General features: G+C 34.4%; 1 protein-coding gene and 1 long non-coding RNA gene across 2 annotated transcripts; both read right to left on the bottom strand.

The window, feature by feature from the left end:
• Positions 1-7,250: 7,250 nt before the first annotated feature.
• LOC136800250 (uncharacterized) lies at positions 7,251-8,202 on the bottom strand. The gene is made up of 3 exons (XR_010845685.1): positions 8,138-8,202; positions 7,851-7,948; positions 7,251-7,519 (listed from the first exon to the last, which is right to left on the bottom strand). It is a non-coding gene; the product is annotated as an uncharacterized lncRNA (long non-coding RNA).
• Positions 8,203-8,571: 369 nt separating this feature from the next.
• LOC136800104 (uncharacterized) lies at positions 8,572-19,891 on the bottom strand. The gene is made up of 19 exons (XM_067056715.1): positions 19,560-19,891; positions 16,070-16,192; positions 15,734-15,802; positions 15,237-15,377; positions 14,502-14,843; positions 14,234-14,332; positions 13,818-14,056; positions 13,294-13,469; positions 12,280-12,376; positions 11,493-11,822; positions 11,284-11,401; positions 10,775-10,866; positions 10,564-10,663; positions 10,019-10,242; positions 9,755-9,866; positions 9,459-9,632; positions 9,160-9,306; positions 8,926-8,930; positions 8,572-8,583 (listed from the first exon to the last, which is right to left on the bottom strand). The coding sequence occupies exons 1-19, from the start codon at positions 19,615-19,617 to the stop codon at positions 8,572-8,574; spliced, it is 2,658 nt and encodes an 885-aa protein (XP_066912816.1). The 5' UTR covers positions 19,618-19,891.
• Positions 19,892-20,965: the final 1,074 nt, after the last annotated feature.

Below are 20,965 nucleotides of genomic sequence, written 5' to 3'. Positions count from 1 at the left end.
TAGTAGGGCTTGTATCGTTCAATTTCGAAAGAATCGAAACGCATTTTGAATTTTTGTTTTGAGTACCAAAATATCTCAAATAGCCACGTATACAGGGGTTAGTATGATAGTAGGGCTTGTATCGTCCAATTTCGGCAGAATCGAAACGCATTTTGAATTTTTGTTTTGAGTACCAAAATATCTCAAATAGCCACGTATACAGGGGTTAGTATGATAGTAGGCTTGTATCGTCCAATTTCGACAGAATGAGAACGCATTTTGAATTTTTGTTTTGAGTACCAAAATATCTCAAATAGCCACGTATACAGGGTTAGTATGATAGTAGGGCTTGTATCGTCCAATTTCGAAAGAATGAAACGCATTTTGAATTTTTGTTTTGAGTACCAAAATATCTCAAATAGCCACGTATACAGGGGTTAGTATGATAGTAGGGCTTGTATCGTCCAATTTCGGCAGAATGAGAACGCATTTTGAATTTTTGTTTTGAGTACCAAAATATCTCAAATAGCCACGTATACAGGGGTTAGTATGATAGTAGGGCTTGTATCGTTCCAATTTCGACAGAATGAGAACGCATTTTGAATTTTTGTTTTGAGTACCAAAATATCTCAAATAGCCACGTATACAGGGGTTAGTATGATAGTAGGGCTTGTATCGTTCAATTTCGACAGAATGAGAACGCATTTTGAATTTTTTTTTGAGTACCAAAATATCTCAAATAGCCACGTATACTGGGGTTAGTATGATAGTAGGGCTTGTATCGTTCAATTTCGGCAGAATGAGAACGCATTTTGAATTTTTGTTTTGAGTACCAAAATATCTCAAATAGCCACGTATACAGGGGTTAGTATGATAGTAGGGCTTGTATCGTTCAATTTCGACAGAATGAGAACGCATTTTGAATTTCTGTTTTGAGTACCAAAATATCTCAAATAGCCACGTATACAGGGGTTAGTATGATAGTAGGGCTTGTATCGTCCAATTTCGACAGAATGAGAACGCATTTTGAATTTTTGTTTTGAGTACCAAAATATCTCAAATAGCCACGTATACAGGGGTTAGTATGATAGTAGGCTTGTATCGTTCAATTTCGACAGAATGAGAACGCATTTTGAATTTTTGTTTTGAGTACCAAAATATCCATGTATACTGGGGTTAGTATGATAGTAAGGCTTGTATCGTTCAATTTCGACAGAATGAGAACGCATTTTGAATTTCTGTTTTGAGTACCAAAATATCTCAAATAGCCACGTATACTGGGGTTAGTATGATAGTAGGGCTTGTATCGTTCAATTTCGACAGAATGAGAACGCATTTTGAATTTTTGTTTTGAGTACCAAAATATCTCAAATAGCCACGTATACTGGGGGTAGTATGATAGTAGGGCTTGTATCGTCCAATTTCGGCAGAATGAGAACGCATTTTGAATTTTTGTTTTGAGTACCAAAATATCTCAAATAGCCACGTATACAGGGGTTAGTATGATAGTAGGGCTTGTATCGTTCAATTTCGGCAGAATGAGAACGCATTTTGAATTTTTGTTTTGAGTACCAAATATCTCAAATAGCCACGTATACAGGGGTAGTATGATAGTAGGGCTTGTATCGTTCAATTTCGAAGAATGAGAACGCATTTTGAATTTTCTGTTTGAGTACCAAAATATCTCAAATAGCCACGTATACAGGGGTTAGTATGATAGTAGGGCTTGTATCGTTCAATTTCGAAAGAATCGAAACGCATTTTGAATTTTTGTTTTGAGTACCAAAATATCTCAAATAGCCACGTATACTGGGGTTAGTATGATAGTAAGGCTTGTATCGTTCAATTTCGACAGAATGAGAACGTATTTTGAATTTTTGTTTTGAGTACCAAAATATCTCAAATAGCCACGTATACTGGGGGTAGTATGATAGTAGGGCTTGTACCGTCCCGAAAATTAGTTCTCTCTTGATCGCATTTTGAGAACGCATTTTGAATTTTTGTTTGAGTACCAAAATATCTCAAATAGCCATGTATACTGGGGGTAGTATGATAGTAGGCTTGTATCGTTCAATTTCGGCGCAGAATGAGAACGCATTTTGAATTTTTGTTTTGAGTACCAAAATATCTCAAATAGCCATGTATACTGGGGGTAGTATGATAGTAGGGCTTGTATCGTCCAATTTCGGCAGAATGAGAACGCATTTTGAATTTCTGTTTTGAGTACCAAAATATCTCAAATAGCCACGTATACAGGGGTTAGTATGATAGTAGGGCTTGTATCGTTCAATTTCGACAGAATGAGAACGCATTTTGAATTTTCTGTTTTGAGTACCAAAATACCTCAAATAGCCACGTATACAGGGGTTAGTATGATAGTAGGGCTTGTATCGTTCAATTTCGAAAGAATCGAAACGCATTTGAATTTTTGTTTTGAGTACCAAATATCTCAAATAGCCACGTATACAAGGGGTTAGTATGATAGTAGGGCTTGTATCGTCCAATTTCGCAGAATCGAAACGCATTTTTAACTTTTTGTTTTGAGTACCAAAATATCTCAAAATGCCACGTATACAGGGTTAGTATGATAGTAGGGCTTGTATCGTTCAATTTCGACAGAATGAGAACGCATTTTGAATTTCTGTTTTTGAGTACCAAAATACCTCAAATAGCCACGTATACAGGGGTTAGTATGATAGTAGGGCTTGTATCGTTCAATTTCGAAAGAATCGAAACGCATTTTGAATTTTTGTTTTGAGTACCAACAATATCTCAAATAGCCACGTATACAGGGGTTAGTATGATAGTAGGGCTTGTATCGTCCCTTTCGGCAGAATCGAAAACGCATTTTTAATTTTTGTTTTGAGTACCAAAAATATCTCAATAGCCACGTATACAGGGGTTAGTATGAAAGTAGGGCTTGTATCGTTCAATTCGACAGAATGAGAACGCATTTTGAATTTTTGTTTTGAGTACCAAAATATCTCAAATAGCCACGTATACAGGGGTTAGTATGATAGTAGGGCTTGTATCGTTCAATTTCGACAGAATGAGAACGCATTTTGAATTTTCTGTTTTGAGTACCAAAATATCTCAAATAGCCACGTATACAGGGGTTAGTATGATAGTAGGGCTTGTATCGTTCAATTTCGACAGAATGAGAACGCATTTTGAATTTTCTGTTTTGAGTACCAAAATATCTCAAATAGCCACGTATACAGGGGTTAGTATGATAGTAGGGCTTGTATCGTCCAATTTCGCAGAATGAGAACGCATTTTGAATTTTTGTTTTGAGTACCAAAATATCTCAAATAGCCACGTATACAGGGGTTAGTATGATAGTAGGGCTTGTATCGTCCAATTTCGACAGAATGAAACGCATTTTGAATTTTTGTTTTGAGTACCAAAATATCTCAAATAGCCACGTATACTGGGGGTAGTATGATAGTAGGGCTTGTATCGTCCAATTTCGGCAGAATGAGAACGCATTTTGAATTTTTGTTTTGAGTACCAAAATATCTCAAATAGCCATGTATACAGGGGTTAGTATGATAGTAGGCTTGTATCGTTCAATTTCGACAGAATGAGAACGCATTTGATTTTCTGTTTTGAGTACCAAAATATCTCAAATAGCCACGTATACAGGGGTTAGTATGATAGTAGGGCTTGTATCGTCCAATTTCGACAGAATGAGAACGCATTTTGAATTTTTGTTTTGAGTACCAAAATATCTCAAATAGCCACGTATACAGGGGTTAGTATGATAGTAGGGCTTGTATCGTCCAATTTCGGCAGAATGAAACGCATTTTGAATTTTGTTTTGAGTACCAAAATATCTCAAATAGCCACGTATACAGGGGTTAGTATGATAGTAGGGCTTGTATCGTTCAATTTCGACAGAATGAGAACGCATTTTGAATTTTCTGTTTTGAGTACCAAAATATCTCAAATAGCCACGTATACAGGGGTTAGTATGATAGTAGGGCTTGTATCGTCCAATTTCGACAGAATGAGACGCATTTTGAATTTTTGTTTTGAGTACCAAAATATCTCAAATAGCCACGTATACAGGGGTTAGTATGATAGTAGGGCTTGTATCGTCCAATTTCGGCAGAATCGAAACGCATTTTGAATTTTTGTTTTGAGTACCAAAATATCTCAAATAGCCACGTATACTGGGGTTAGTATGATAGTAGGGCTTGTATCGTTCAATTTCGACAGAATGAGAACGCATTTTGAATTTTTGTTTTGAGTACCAAAATATCTCAAATAGCCACGTATACTGGGTTAGTATGATAGTAGGCTTGTATCGTTCAATTTCGACAGAATGAGAACGCATTTTGAATTTTTGTTTTGAGTACCAAAATATCTCAAATAGCCATGTATACTGGGGGTAGTATGATAGTAGGGCTTGTATCGTTCAATTTCGGCAGAATGAGAACGCATTTTGAATTTTTGTTTTGAGTACCAAAATATCTCAAATAGCCATGTATACAGGGGTTAGTATGATAGTAGGGCTTGTATCGTCCAATTTCGGCAGAATGAGAACGCATTTTGAATTTTCTGTTTTGAGTACCAAAATATCTCAAATAGCCACGTATACAGGGGTTAGTATGATAGTAGGGCTTGTATCGTCCAATTTCGACAGAATGAGAACGCATTTTGAATTTTTGTTTTGAGTACCAAAATATCTCAAATAGCCACGTATACTGGGGGTAGTATGATAGTAGGGCTTGTATCGTTCAATTTCGAAAGAATGAGAACGCATTTTGAATTTTTGTTTTGAGTACCAAAATATCTCAAATAGCCACGTATACTGGGGGTAGTATGATAGTAGGGCTTGTATCGTTCAATTCGAAAGAATGAGAACGCATTATGAATTTCTGTTTTGAGTACCATAATATCTCAAATAGCCATGTATACAGGGGTTAGTATGATAGTAGGGCTTGTATCGTCCAATTTCGGCAGAATCGAAACGCATTCTGAAAATTGTTGTTTTGAGTACCAAAATACCTCAAATAGATAGGGGGTATAAGTTATCTAAGACCGTAGATACCTAATTGGAGAGAATCGATCCGCATTTTTTTCTGAGGCTTCATTTATTCCAAATTGCTCATATTCCAGTTGGATATATGATATCTAAGACCTTAGATGCCTAATTGAGAAGAATCGATCCGCATTTTTTTTCTGAGGCTTCATTTATTTCAAATTGCTCTCAGTCCAGTGGGATATATGATATATAAGACCTTAAAGGCCATACAGACTCATGCAAGCTCAGTGAAAGGGGTAAAAATCAGCATGGGTCCAGACCAGGCATAGCCAATGATCAACACCACATGGGGTCTCAACTCAAAACTGTCAAAAATGAGACTAATGTAATTAAACTTAATGTTAATGCGAAGAACAAATTCGATTTACACGGTCGTATTGTTCCCCTCCCTGATTATGAATAAATGCAGATTTTTGTTGAATGAGTTGCTGTTTATCAATATACTTTTATCTTTTATCTGTTTTACTAAATATTTTTTTGCAAGTAATAAAATAAACAAATTTATGACGATACAAAATTAAAGATATCTAAAATTATTCGGACCATTGAACAGACTTCAGCACAATAGTGGAGAAATGCGTCAAGAAGAAAAACGTCATAAAATTGTAGAAAGTCGAAAATTGTAGAAAGTCGAAAATTGATAGTTCGCTAAAAAATGTTTTATGAAATTCAACAACATATTAGTTGAATAAAAATGAAAAATGAAAATGAACATCATCGGAAGAAAAATGCAGACACAAAACATCATCATCTAATATGCAATAAAAATAACCCAAAATATAAGTAAAGCATACATTATTAGAAATCGCTCAAGAAACAAAAAATGTACAAAAATTAATTCTCTTTAGGCCAACTCTAAAAATAGCTCGTTTCCGCGTTACCGGTCGGAAAATTTGTTTTTGAATAATGAACCTTAAATAATTGGGTGTGAGAATTTCCGAAATTTTTGAAAGAAAAAAAAACAACAACAACATCAGTTTTTATTCGTCACCCGGTAACGCGGAAACGAGGATATTTTTAGGGTTGGCCTTTGGTAAAGATTTTGGTTACCTCGCAAATAAAGATTTGTAGGTCGTAGTGAACTCATTTCATACTAATAATATCAACTGAAGAGTATTTATTCGTAAAATCCGACGGAAGACTATTCAACATTCGTCAACCTTCTTCTGTTTCGTCTGAATCGCCGTCATCAAGTTCGTCCACCTCACAATCATCTTCAAGTTCGTCCACCTCACAATCATCTTCAAGTTCGTCCACCTCACAATCATCTTCAAGTTCGTCCACCTCACAATCATCTTCAAGTTCGTCCACCTCACAATCGATATCTTTATCGAAATTATCGTCCTCATTCTCATTAATAGGAGCGAAGTCCAAAAGTCTTTCGTTGTCAGGATCAAGAATTGGCAAGAACGTTTTCAAGCCCAGCTCGAATTCTTGACGGAAATACTCAGCCGCTTGTTGTTTTAAACATTTGATACCCTGTTTGGCGCGAATCTAAATTTGAAAATTAAGAAATAGTTCAAACAGAGAATTTTTTTTCCAAAAGTAGTGCCACGTACATAATATGTATTTAAAGACTTGGTAAATAGCAGTATATAAATAATACTAAGGAACCAAGATAAATGAATTATCAGAGTCGAAGGAAAATTAAAACAAACAAAAATTTGCTCTACGTTTGTTATCGAGCCCTCTGTTGAAGATTTGTTTACTTGCTTCATTGAATCCTGATTTAATAGAAAATATCAAATCATGCTTACTTCTAGGATATCCAGATTGTAACGCGGCTTGGTTGTTGGAGACTGTAGCTCTGTATTTGCAGACGTTGATTCTGGTTCTGAGTTTGCTTCAGCCCAGCCGGCAAAAAAACGTTTAAAAAACGTTTAAAAAACGTTTTTCACAACGTTTGGAAAACGGTTTTTTCAGGTTGTATTTGTCGCATTTTACAACGTTTTTTCACAACGTCAAAAAAACGTTTTTCAAACGTTTATAGATTACGTTTTTGCAAGACGTTTAAAAAACGTTGTTTCAACGTTTTCTTCTAGCTACTTGAAGGACGTCTTTTTGGAACGAATTATGGACGTCTCTAGGACGTTTCCGGGACGTCTTAATTTTATTAATTTCGGTATGGTACGTTTCTGAGACGACTTAAAAACGTCTTTAAAAGTTATTTTAGATTAGTTTGAACACGTCTCTAAGACGTTCTTTGCCAAAATAACTCCTATTCATTGCACTATTATGATAAAGACCGTACACACATTTGAATTTTCTTTGAATGCTCTTTTCTATACAATTTTCTGGGTATGAAAATCTACAATCAGTATAAATTAAACGTAATGAAATCAAAAATTTGATGTTCTTTCTCTTCCGTCCTTCCTTTCTGGCATCTTTGTGATAATCATTCCAAACGTTTCCAGTATGATTGTTATTCGAAGTGTTAAAAAACGATATCTTGATTGCGATTTCTTTGGTCTCCTTCACACATTTGCGATCCTGACAAAATAACAGACAAATAGTAAATTTGATGTTTAAAGATTCTTTAGCTGCGGTTGTGACGTTGAAAACTATCTTTTCTTTCCACGGGAAAAAGAATGCTCCAGAAGGATAAAGAAAAAACTTCTTAAATTTCATGGCCAAACTTTATGTTTCACGAAATGTATTCTACCAAGGACTTTGCTAAATTATTGTCGTTGAGACAGGGGTGTTTTCAAGTCAAATTTCAGTAGTTTGAAGTACCAAGCTCACTCAGTGATGCAGGGGTATTCGCAAGAAATTAGCATAGTTTTGGAAAGATATTATTAAAGTCTTATTACATTTCACCTACCTTTACTAGCATATTTTCGGTACTTTCTGCTGGCGACCACACAAAGTCAGCTGAGGATAGTCGCAATAAGGAAACCAATAATACACTCCAGCTTGAATCTGAGGGAAAAGAAGTTAAAATAAAAAGTTTTAACATAAAGTTTACTGAAGATAATGTAATTTTTCCAGGGTTTGCTCTCAAAAATAAATATCATCAGAAATTGAAACCTGAAATAAGCTACACCGATAAAGCCTCTAAGAATTAACTTAAATATCAAAAGCATTTTCAGTTTAATGTAAACTACTTACATTATCTAGTTGATTTTTGTAAGAGAACCAGCTTCTTCCAGTCTTCGTGCATGAAACATCCAACTTTTTCAGAACCTTTACTTTGTTTAATTTTTGTTTGAACTACAAGTTATTTCGAATTCGAACGTTTGAACGTTCGAACGTTCGAAAGCTGTCCAGAAAAGAAGCCATTCCATTGTTAATTCGGCGGACGATGGGGGGGGGGGCGGCGAGTGGATGGGACGGGGAGCGGGTGCGTGGTTTTGTAATTTGGAAAGGGCGTGACGGAGAGAATCTACGGGTGGGCGATCTTACGAGGTATTCAAACAGGGAGTGGGCGTTTTATTAAAATATATTTAACGCTTAAAGAGAAGTCAATAAAGTAATAGAGAAAAAGATATATAGAATATCTTTCTTATATCTCAGAGCAGGTAGGTAAAGTCTCAGAAATTTTCTCAGGATAAAAGCTGAGAGTCAATGAGGTTATATTTATATATTTCAAATATAAATCTTGGGCACTACACTTTCGTCTCAAAAAAACGTTTTATAGACGTTTAAAAAACGTTGATCAAAATCACGTTTAAATCAAGTTTAGAAAAAACGTTTATTAAACGTTGTTAGCAAAACCTTTGAAAAACGTTTGGATTATAACGTTTCAACAACGTTTTATAAACGTTATGAAATAACGCGTTTTCTCTACAACGTTGAAAAAACGTTTTTAAAACGTTTTTTGGCAACGCGTTTTTTCACAACGTAATTTAAACCTAAAAAAAACGTTTTGAAAACGTTGTGTGCCGGCTGGGAGGCACAGTAGCTTAAAAAATAGTAAAATAATTATATTCCATAACGCTTAGCATATCCAGTCTGAAGCGATAATCCTTTTATTTTCAATTTTAAGAATATAAAACTAAGTTTGATGTCAAAGAAAATATTTTCAAACCAAAAATCTTTCATTGACAAATTTTAAGAATAAAGCTAAGTGAACACTTGCAGCGACTTTGTTCTAATAAAAAGCTAGAATTAACGAAAATAATACATCTTACTTTCTTCTCGATATTCATGCATTAATCTGGTAACCTTTTCATGTAGAAAATTCAGGACGTTTTTCATTTCTTGAACCAAGATACCTTTTTCTTCAATGTAGCGATTCTTCTTTACATGTCGCTCTACAATGATTCGTCGTTTAATAGCTAAATAAATACAATTATAATTTTTTATTGTACGAAATCTAAACAGCTCTTCGAAATCAAGTAACGTATTGTTGGGTTGGTAGATAAGAAGAATGCGGAATTTTGTATGTGTAACATCTATAAAACTAAATTGATAAAACTATTTAATGTACCTTCCGATTGGGAACTATCATTTAACCACGGTAAAACTCCTTGATCAAGGAGAAGGTATTTTTGCTTATTATTTTCTTCGCCCAGTAACTCCAAATACTCCAAAAACATCTTGTTTTCCGATTTCTTTACGGCAGCTAGTTTTGTGCGAATCGTTCTGCGTCTTTTGCTTGAATCTAAACAAGATATAAATGAATCAAAGAAAAATAAAATTATGTTTTACACTTTCGTAATGATTAATAAAATTAGTAACGGGCGGGTATTAATATTCAACAAAATTAATAACGTGATGATTTACCTGCCGCCCCACCAACTTGAGCGCTTATCACAGTTTTCTCAATTTTGCTTTTTTCGATTGCTCTTTCCATCAATGGTTTGAAAATGTCTTCAGATATAGTTCTGTGTGCCATCTAGAAAGCATATTCTTTAAATCAAAATTATATAAAACATTCCCTTTAGGTAAAAAGATTAAAAATGTTCAGACGAAACTAGCACATACAAGCCGTAGTATGATCTAGGAAAAGGATAGAAGCTTTATGTAGGTAAATTCAAGTTCTCATACCAGCACTTCAGAAGGAGTCACTTCTTTAACCAACCGATCCAGTTCCATCATTTTATCCTTTTTGTCGAACTGTAACATTCGATATACTTTCCCGTAATCGATCATTTTAGGGAACGTTAATTTGCTAACTACTTCGTGATAATTTAACGGTAGATGCAGGTTTTCCACCAGGAGTAGAACTTTTTCTGCTGTCGAAGGCTGTCGTACAACTCGGCTCTTCAAACCTAAACATAAAAAGTCGATTTTCAATAACTTCATCATGGACTGGAATAAGATTGTTCTACTTTCAAAATTTCACATTTAATGTTTCAAATATAAGAATTTTTATTTCTCAACGATTTTTCACGAGATTCAACGTTCGCGAATTACCCTTGTCAGAACTTGACAAAGTTTCAACGCGAAAAAGACCAAAAATTGCAAAAAACACGAAAGTAGTATTATTAGAGTTTAAAGAAAAGAGCTTAAAACTTTGTTTTTAACCTTTAAAAAACTTTAAAGTAAGGTACATCAATTAGGAAACTTAGTAAGCGTAGTATTTATTATACCCAAAGCTTCTTTTTGAATTTCATCCTTCCAATGTTGGATCGTTTTTTCATGCGTTTTCGTATCTTGTAAATCAACGAGTTGTTTTAAATTATCTTCATTCTAAAAAAAATCATTTACCGTTTAATACATGCTGAAAATAAAGTTTAAAATACAGCTTTCTGAATTAAGGCACGAATCAAAGTATTTATATAGGAAATAAAATCTAAAAACCTTGTGATATCTTTTTACTAAATCAGGGACAATTTTCTTAATCTTTGTTTTGTTCCAGTGTAGGACAACTTCGGTAAGCGTTTCTTCTCTTTCTAAAGAGAAAACAAGTAATTAGAAAGATCTAAAGGGAGTCGAAGATGAAACACAGCACCGTTGGTTGATCCGAAAGTATACCACTTCCTTCAGGGATCCTTTTCGCTATTCAACTTTATTTATGATTCGTCAAAGAATACCCTAGAACTGACTGCTTTTTATTACGTAATCTATGATGAAGTTGTTCGGTGTCAATAGGGAGTAAATCTGTTTGTGTTGCTTAAATCAAGCGTCAAATTACAAAGTCATGTCATTGTACAATAGTTCCCATCAAATTGAAGGGTTTGTTTAGCAATCTCATTAAAAACATCAGAAGACACGAAAAAAACCTGGAACGAGGTTGAAAAATATACCGAAAATACTACTTTCAGGTTACAGAGTGTTCATTTGATTTGATCTTTGAAAAAATAAATTACTTTCTGGTAACTGGTATTTTGTGCTGTTTCCAAAACGGGAAAGGTAGCTGAACAGTTGTTCTGTTTCTTCGCCCGTGGAACGGCCTGTACCATCCAACCATTCACCACTCCAAACAACCTGAATAAATTGAAAAAATATGTTGGTGGTAATTTGGCTTTCTCACTGTACATCGAAATATAGCTTAGAAAAATTCAAAAAAAAGATCTACCTGGCACTCCAAAGCGTGTCCTTTTGCATGCATTATCGACAAAGCGGGTTTAATTTGGTCGTTCATTGATGGGTCATCTCGCCGCATAAATGGCCACAATTTGCACATTACGTCGGCGAAGCAAAAGCTAGTTCGACGTGGTACCATGAAGTTCTTGATCAGGAAGTACGGGTACCCAAACACTTCACCTCTGAACATATTGAGGGCTTTCTGCGCTGTCACGTGCCTACATGTGGCCACCTCCAACCCTGTCTCGTCAAGCTTTGCCATTTTTCTGGTGCAATTCTGTGCTGCTGTCCAGGTACCACCGCAAATCGAGTCAATTGCGTCCTATTTTAACATGAATTCTTTTATTATACGAATAGCATGGTCATTTGTCTAAAAAAAAATCCTGAGAAATTTTATTTTTGTTTTAAGACCTACCAGTGTTTCCACTTCTTTAAACAAAAGTTCTTTGTTATACCATCTATGAAAAAGTTGGTTCAAACTATTACCCCACAATTGAAAATGTACATATTATCAAAAGTCATACTTTAAGTCAGAAACATTATTTTTAAGCAAAGCGAGTATTTTGAGACGCCTGATAGGGAATGTGAGTCAGGGAAAAGAAAATATTGCATCGGAATACAAAAACTTTTCATCCACTTACACAAAGCTTTCCCTGTCATAAATAGTATAAACTTTATTTTTCACGAAGAAACAAATGGACAAAAAGTTAAAAAGTAAAGAAAAAAGACTATTTCACCTCTTCAACTTAACGTTTTAAAAGCACAAAGAATTTACAAACCTTTTTTGTTGGTTTACTGTACAAATTATTAATGAAATCAGAGACGGTATCATTCGAAACAAAGAAACGTCCATCATAAAAAGATTTCCGCTTCCGCCTAAAACAGAGAATTACATTTGGGTTTATTATCAAACCAACATTATCTAGCCAGATCTAATCCCATGGGTATCAGTGCCCGAGATCTCTGACGAATCTGTATTAGCTGTTCTTCAGACAGGGGATTAAGTCCTTCCCAGATTTTAATTTATTTTCAAGAAATCATATTCGTTATCATACTCGTATATTTTAAGCAATGCTATTTTCATTTGTTACTTACTGATAGATTAGTTAGAATTATAATGAGATTAGAAGAACACATTTAAATCATGGCTTCTTTGTAGTGGGTATTATTTAATTAGAGAATTTCGAAAAGTAAATATATAAGACATGAATCAAAGAAGACGAGGTTTTGGGAGCACGAATATAAATTGGTATATTTAAAATAAACCAGTATATTTTACCTATATTCTAAACTTAACAGTTTTATGATTTTGAGGCTAAAATACAATTAATCTAAATCATTCATAGTTCGTTAGGGATTCAGAACCAACCCATTTGGTCTCCATCCTTTAAAGAATGTTAGCGAACCCCCAAAAGTTTCTTAGCAGGATGACTAAAAAAAACCATATGTATAGCAATGTGCCCTCTCGGTTATTACCACAATGGTTTTATGGCAACTCCTGAACTTGGGCACAGGATGTACGGTTACACATTGTGGATTGTCTTGTGGAATCACAAGAATTCTCAAACACTGCGAGTAGCGAGCGATGCATAAAACCACCATTGAATAGATTTAGAGAAAATCCCCCCTCCATGAAAATTGTCGATAACAGTCTATACGGATGAGTACGGTGTAATTTTTGTCGTTTGGAGACAATTACCTCTCCAAAGAGAAAAATGCAAGTTTGCAAAGAGAAAAATGCAAGTTTGCAAAGTTCTTTGTCAAGAAGGCTTACAGAAGGCACATATACTTACTTTCCTCGTTTGTACCTATACAGTTTACAATTGCCATCAACGTGATAGCTGTGAGGATGAGGATGACATGCTGGACACTCTAACCAATCTTTTAACTGAATTTGGTCTTTTTGATCAGACCACAAACACCACTCTCTGAAAGCCATGCTGAAATTGCTTGGATTGATAGTTGCTTTCTAAAAGTATCGATTTGATTCAAATAGTTTGTTGGTTAAGAACAGTGCATCGTGAAAAATTATTACCTTAGAATAAATATATGCAATTTTCTTCATGACTTTCATTAATCCTATGAGATTTTTATAACGGAATACTTAGTAAGGGGTGATATGTTTAATAGCGTCGTAATTAAGTTCATCTTGTTTACTGATTGGCATTGGTCACACAGGAGGTGCATGTAAGTAAACCACACCAAAAATTAATCAAAATCTGCTAAAGCGGAAAAAAGAACCATTTTTTAAATTCATTTTTTCTTTAAAATTCAAACGATTCTCTTCAATAAAACATTGACTTAAAGTAAGGCTTACCCGGCTGTGTTCTTCCGAAATAGCATTTAGAGTTTTCAAAAACGCACGTTCTGAACTCCCAGGCATGAATTTTCTAAAATTGTCCCATAATTGAAACACTTCTTCTTTGAAGAGATAATTCAAGCTTTTCGGGTTACCAGGCCAGAAACCAGAGCATAGAATAACAGCTACAGTAAAAGGATCTGTTGTTGATTCACAATCCTTGCAAGCCAACAAATATTTATTTACATCATAGCGACCTGGAAAATAATTCAAATGTAATTGAATGATTCTTTTTTTAGATTTTGGAGACAAAAATGTTGTGGCAAACACTTCAAACTTGGCAAATTCTGTTCTGGATTGACAAAAATTACCAGTAATAAGTATTGTAATCACTCTCAACCATAATAATTGAAGAAGAACTAAAATAGCAATACCTTTTAATGTAACTATAATGCAAAGTTCATCTTTAACAACCTTTGTTAAATTATTACCACCACAGACAGAGCAAGAACATTTGAGATGTGGGAAGCGAACTAAAGTTAAAATAGGATAATACAATCAGAACAATTTTGATTGTCGAATCTTTTAGACCGGACGTCGAAAAACAAAAAATATACATTTGCGACTTCATTATCTTACAACGGTCATGCGTTAAATCCACTTATTTCATTTCGAACAAATGAAAAATTTATATAATATTACCTGTAGGTGTTATTTCTTTATTATCGTTCAAACATTCACAAACATCAAGGCATCGACCATTTGCCATTCTATCATGGAGTGGATTTGACAGGTGGTAAACATCGTCACAAAGGAAGCAAAACGAATCGTGACAATCCAAACAATGCAAATCACTCGATCTTTCCCTACAAACACAACACAACTCGTTTAAAACTTCTTTGGCTGCCATAGTCTTCCAAATTGGCTGCCTCAACAAGTCCCAGTCATCCTGACAGGCTTGTGATCGCTCAAACCAGGTTTTCCTTTTCTTTTTCTTTTTGACAAATCTCTCTAACAACTCGAACCAGCCATTGAAACAAGATTCTAGAAGAGAAAGATTTTTAATCATTCAATCAGAAGGCTTAAGTCTCTAAATATCGTCTTTTATATATAATATAACAAAGGAAAGAAAATAAAGGACGAAAAAGAAGGAAGGCAATTACACATACTTTTAACATGAAAGCTAGCTCAGCAGGGTTTGCTAATTTCAATAATCAATTATTATTATTTTAAGATGTTTGTTACCCTTTAAGAAAGTGTTAATTTTCTTCTTTAGCTAAGTTAACGTAGCCTTTCCTCTTAAACTTTTTCAAAAATAATTTTAGGTGAAGCTCATCAAAAAGCAGACCTTAGACACACATTTTGGAAATTTTGCAATATCAATGGTAAACTATCCATATAAAACTTTTGCACAAAAGTAGTTGAGTATTCTTTCACCTGTATTATTGTCATCAACCAAATTCATATCATCATCACCAGCCAAGTTCATATCACTACCACCAACCAAGTTCATATCCTGATCTTCATTGAATAGCTGTTGATGTTGTTTGGTTACCTGAGATGTACTGTCATCTGAGCCTAAATATATAACAAAACAGACAATTATTTTCAGCATAAAAGACTTAACAGATTGGAGTATTGCCAAAGAGTAATCTTTTTAGATTTGATTTTTTTTGGAAATAAAATAAAATAATTAAAATTCGAAAACAAGACTTCGATTTATTTGGAATTATGCTGGTGGGGTCATATGATACCAAACTATTTATCCATAATTTACTTGAATTTCAATATTTTCAAATGAAGGATCCAAAATACTTGTATAAACTTGTTGGAAATGTCAAAAAGTCATGTTTTTAGGCACTGTGCTAGATCAAAATGATCCCTGGTTATGCAATAGATATGTACGAATCAATATTAGAATCAATATAACATACCAATGCATCGTTTCTTGCTTTCTTTTTTTTTCTGAGACCTTTGTCTTTTTGGCTTGTAAATTCTTTTACCTGAAAGAGAGAAGACGACAATTAAATCATTTTTGTAAATCTCTGAAGAGTCCTTCCTTGACTTAAATTTGGAATTTTACTTAAAAGTTGGTCGTTTGAATAGTTTTGCTACTTTATCCCCGACTTTTTATTTGTGAATGATTTTGAAATAAATGTATTCAAAATATTTCTGTGAATCACATTGGCATACCAAAATATAAAAAATTTAATACTTATTTTACTATCTGCAAGCAAGATACTGTAAAAACCACCTTATCTGATTTTTACCTGTTTCTGCAGATCTTCTAAGCTCGACAAATTGAATTCCAGAAGACTTCTTAGCTTTTCCCTTAGCCTTCATGGATCTATTTGTAGCCAAAATTTTCTTCATATTTGTCATCAGTTGAACGCCTAAAAAGAACCCAAAAACACTAAAAAGAATCAAGCTTTAACTAACTTAAACACAGTAACAACACATTTAACTAACACAGTCAAATAGGATAAAAAGTGTAAAATGTATTTTATTTGTTTATTTAACATTTTTGAACATAGAATACTGCTATTCAAAACTGGTTACAACATTTTTCAAAGACTCATTGTAATCATTTCATATTTTTATGCACTATATCATTAGTAAAGTCGCAAATATTTTGAAGTCGGTTGTGATGAATGTCATAATAGAAGCAGGGCAAGGCAAACAGTAACTACAAGACATGATAGATATTTCATCCAAAATGAAATAAAAAAAAAACATTTATCATATTATACTACTTGTAACGTTGAAAACGATCTGAGAGCAAAGCAGAAGGGTGCCTTCGACCATTCCAGCCCGGCTAGGCCTTCCGAACCAATGTCAACAAAACCTCTATTGAGAATATATTTATTTCAATAATTCTCAAAGGAAAACAATAAGAAAGAAAAGTTATATTTAATATTTAACTTGACACTTTACTTTCTTCTTTAAAATTTCAGAAAAATATTTTAGATAGTCTTGGTTGTACAGCCAAAATCATTCACAGGACAATAAATAATAAGGTTAGCCCAATGTTACATTATTTCTGAAAATAAATGTCAAATATTAATGTCCATTTGACCTGTTTTCCTAAAAAAAGACAAAACAAGGGCGAATGTGTGAAAGATTTCGTTGCTCAATGTCATAGTTATTCATTTGACCAACTGAAACTTTGTGTTTATGTTGAATTTAAATTTGCCATCCAAGAAATTAATAGAAGAAAAGATAACAGAGTTGTTTTATTTTTCAAGCAAAAGCTTTTCGGTGTGTATAAACTGTATATAATCTGCAATGCTAATAATGATGTTAAAAGTTGAAATATATCTATTACAATATCTATGTTAAAAAGGGGGTAATTAAAATTCTGAGTACAGTAAAAGTTATAAAATGTAGTCCTAAAAAAAGAAAGCTCTCCATCATGCCATTCCTATAAAAGAATTAGTCTATTGAAATCTAATTGGTCTGTGGGTCTTTTAAAGGCCATATAATTGGCTTCTAAGTTTTTCTCAAATTAATTTTCTCAGGGGCATTTGATATTATTATTTTCCATTCAAATGTGTGGTCTGGAAAGTTACGCTTTAAGTGGACCCAGGCTAGCTGGTTCAGAGCTTTTTTCAATTTTACCATGTTCTTGTCATCTTGTTTCTACGTTTCGTTTTGTTTCACTAATGTATCATCGAATAGTGATACATTGCACTTCCCTGCCATACTTCTCACCTTATTTCTTTTGTTTTGCTCATAAAATTCCGGTCATTAGATCTCATGTTTACAGATTGAAATGTGTGCTCACTTACAAATCAAAACATAACAAAAATTCACTTTTGTCTTTAAAATGTACATATCACTTATTTGGTATTAAAATACACAATGCAATATGGCAGAGAAGTGCAATGTATCACTATTCGATGGTCACAAGATTTTGTGTTGATTTAATAATAAACTTTTTTGATTGACCAACTGCATTAATATGAGTTAGCCTGACATGATTCAGTTTTAGTCAAACACAATGATGGAGGAGACTTAAAAATTTACATTACCAGGCTAAACCTAGACAGGAGACCCGTTGTGCGTTTTTTTATAATTTGATGTATATACACAAGACGGGTTCGAGCTGTTAGTCTAATATTGGACTCACATTTTTTACAGTGAGAAATTCGAATTTAGCGCTGTCCTCACTTACTAAAATAAAAACCAAATTTCGAAAGTTGCGCTTTTCTCTAAGAAAGTGTGACCAGTAAAAGAAAAACAAAATTTGATTGGCTAAGTTTTCAACCGTTATTAGGATCTGAGAAATTCAAACTCTCAGCCCGCCGTACCATGCTATACATTTTGCCATCAGTTTATCAAAGAAGAAATCATAGCATGGATTCCCAGGCTAGGCCAAACCAAAAACAGTCACAGAATTTCAAATGAAGCACCAAAGCAATAAGAGAAAAAATATAATTTGGAGCAGAATGGTGCAATTCAAAAAGTTGTATTTAATTTTTGCTCAAAATAGTTGCACTCATCAAACTAGATTTTTTATTTTGATGCGTTTGTAAGTTGATTTAATCGGTTGGCAAACGATATCATACTCCAGGATGCATCATCTCTTATTTTCCCCTATTTTCTACTTTCCTATCTTCTATTCTGATTTTCTATCTTTCTCAAGTGTTTCTAACTGTTTTCTAAGTATTTTTCTGCAATTTGCCCGTACCGGTGAAACAGGTCTCCGACCCCGGCTCGAATCACCAAATGCAAGAAACCTTGGTTTACAAACCCAATGCCAATGGGCCATTCGAGAATTTGTCTGTAACAGGGGGCGGACGACACAGGATTTCCGAGGGCAAAAGTTTTCACCAAAATTCGAAATTTCCAAGACGAGAGAAGAAAATGTATGAATTTCCAAGGCAATTGAATTAAAAAAGGCAAAAAAAAATTTCCGATGCATTCTGGAAAAGTACATGGATTTTTATCGGAATTTCCGACCACCACTGGAAGAGAAAAATTATTTCTGAGGCTAGAAAAAAATTAAAAATGCACGTCGTCCGACAGGGGGTAACAAAAATTTTCTGGAATGGCCCAATGAGACACAACAGAGAGATGTCATTCACAAATACTTATAGCGTGTAATTTACAGACCTTAATTAAGAAAGCTCCCAACCCTACCGGTGCCCCTACAAGGATCCCTACGGGATCCTAAGTTAAGTTCACAGGGTACGAATGGCCCTAAGAAGGCCTCCGGCCTTATATTGTGACTCTCGAGCTCCAACCTTAACCCTAACTGATAATAACCAAACCCCCGTCTAGGGTCGCGGATTGTTTCACTTGAATCCTGGAGTATGATATCGTCTGCCAACCGATTTAATCAGAACATCCTTATAAAATCAAAACATTCAAATTCTGAAATTTTTTGATGCATTCATTGCTCTGGCCTTAGGTTTAATCATGTTCGATAAGTTCAATTATTATCAACCCCAAAGTGATTGAAAGTCAGGATCATAAAATCGATGTATAAATATTTTTTAGTCTTTTAAAAATCCTGACATCCTGACCTGCTGTAGTAGTGTCAGAAAATCTGCCGTATATTATCTTCGCTTTCTGATTTGAATGATGGCGCTCTACTTTTTCCCCCATCAGAATTAGTAAAGGCAAAAAGTAGTTGAGCTCCAGCTCCTGGACTAGACCTGCTGCAGTCTGACAGTTGCAAGTTGGATCAAAAGTGCCATTCATGTCAAGATGTTTTTCACACATCCAAAGATAAATTACTGCAATAGTTAAACTTACTTGCTTTTTTCTGGTTAACTTCATCTTCTCCAGCAAGTTCTTTTTTTTTATTTTCCATACTTATCTTAATTAATAATTATACAGTTATGCCATATAATGCCCAGAGACAGAGAGAGTATAAGAGCACTGTATGATGTAAAAGTCAAAGCTTCCTTTTGCCGCCTTTCCTATGAAAACAAATAATCACCGGATATCTTTCTACCCGCTAAGCGGTTAATGCCATTATATTGGATGGTTTCCGTAGTTCTCTTTATTAGATCCACGATATCAACGGTTTTTACATGAATTACATAAAACAGTATAATCATTGTTTTAACGCGTGCGACTATGTTGATACGAGTATGAATATCGCAGAATATATCAATCAGTTTGAACAACTCAATCATAAACTGAAAACTTATAAGATTGAGTTACCATCGCCAGTACTAGCTTATCAATTGTTGAAAAATGCTAATTTACCAAAAAGTAAACGTGATTTAGCCAGAGCCACTATTCCAGAACTGAAGTATGATGATATGAAACGGCAGATTAAAGCTATTTACGATTCGTGTACGACTGATGATAAAACGACTGAAGATACATCAGATATTTTAGTTGAAAATGAACAAGCATATTATTCTCGTAACAATTATTCTGCTAATCGAGGACGAAATTTTCGAGTTAATCGATATCGTGGACGTGGAGGAGCTAACTATCGAGGATCCCGTCAAGAGGACAGTCGCGCTCCTCAAGCACAGTCATCGACTCGTTATAGAAACTGTCCAGATGAAAATGGTAACCCTACTCGTTGTAAAATTTGTGGTTCAATCTATCATTACTACCGTGACTGTCCGGATGCAGATAAAAAGGACTTATCATTACAACATTTGAAAATCCAGTTATTTACGCAAGAAAGTGGAGTCGAGTTATGTTTCTTGAGCAGATGGTATCAGAAACATTAAGTTGTGCAGTTATTGATCCAGGGTGCCCTTCAAATGTATGTGGAAAGAATTGGTTAAATTGCTATCTCGATTCGTTACCAAATCGCGAAGACGTAACAGAAACAAAAAGTAAGAAGTCGTATCAATTCGGTCCTAGTCAAGTTTATCAATCATTGAAGAAAGTAAACATTCCTATTAACGTCGGTGGAAAACCAGGGCATATCCTTACAGATGTAGTCGACTGTGAGGTACCTCTTTTACTTTCCAAGCATAGTATAAAGGAAGCCGGTGGACAACTTGATTTTGTTAAAGACACGATAACTCTTTTCGGTACAGAGATAAAACTTCAACACACTTCAAGCGGACATTATTGTATTCCTATTTCGCCAAAGCAGATTCTTGTCAATCGTAATATCGCACCTGAAGCACCAATTGAGTTATATCTTACAATAAATGATTTAAACACAAAGTCGAAAGAGGAGAAAA

Source organism: Clytia hemisphaerica, unplaced genomic scaffold, assembly GCF_902728285.1.
Source record: "Clytia hemisphaerica strain Z4C2 unplaced genomic scaffold, Clytia hemisphaerica genome assembly, whole genome shotgun sequence".
Lineage (NCBI taxonomy): Eukaryota > Metazoa > Cnidaria > Hydrozoa > Leptothecata > Clytiidae > Clytia > Clytia hemisphaerica.
This window is presented reverse-complemented; position numbering and strand designations above follow the sequence as displayed.

Bases quoted from the DNA above. Each gene is read 5' to 3' on its own strand.
- LOC136800104 (XM_067056715.1), bottom strand. From the start codon at position 19,617: ATGGAAAATAAAAAAAAAGAACTTGCTGGAGAAGATGAAGTTAACCAG. The intron at 16,193-19,559 runs GTAAGTTTAACT...GGTTCTTTTTAG, and splicing joins AGTTAACCAGAAAAAAGCAA to GCGTTCAACTGATGACAAAT. The intron at 9,633-9,754 runs GTAAATCATCAC...TATCTTGTTTAG, and splicing joins TCAAGTTGGTGGGGCGGCAG to ATTCAAGCAAAAGACGCAGA.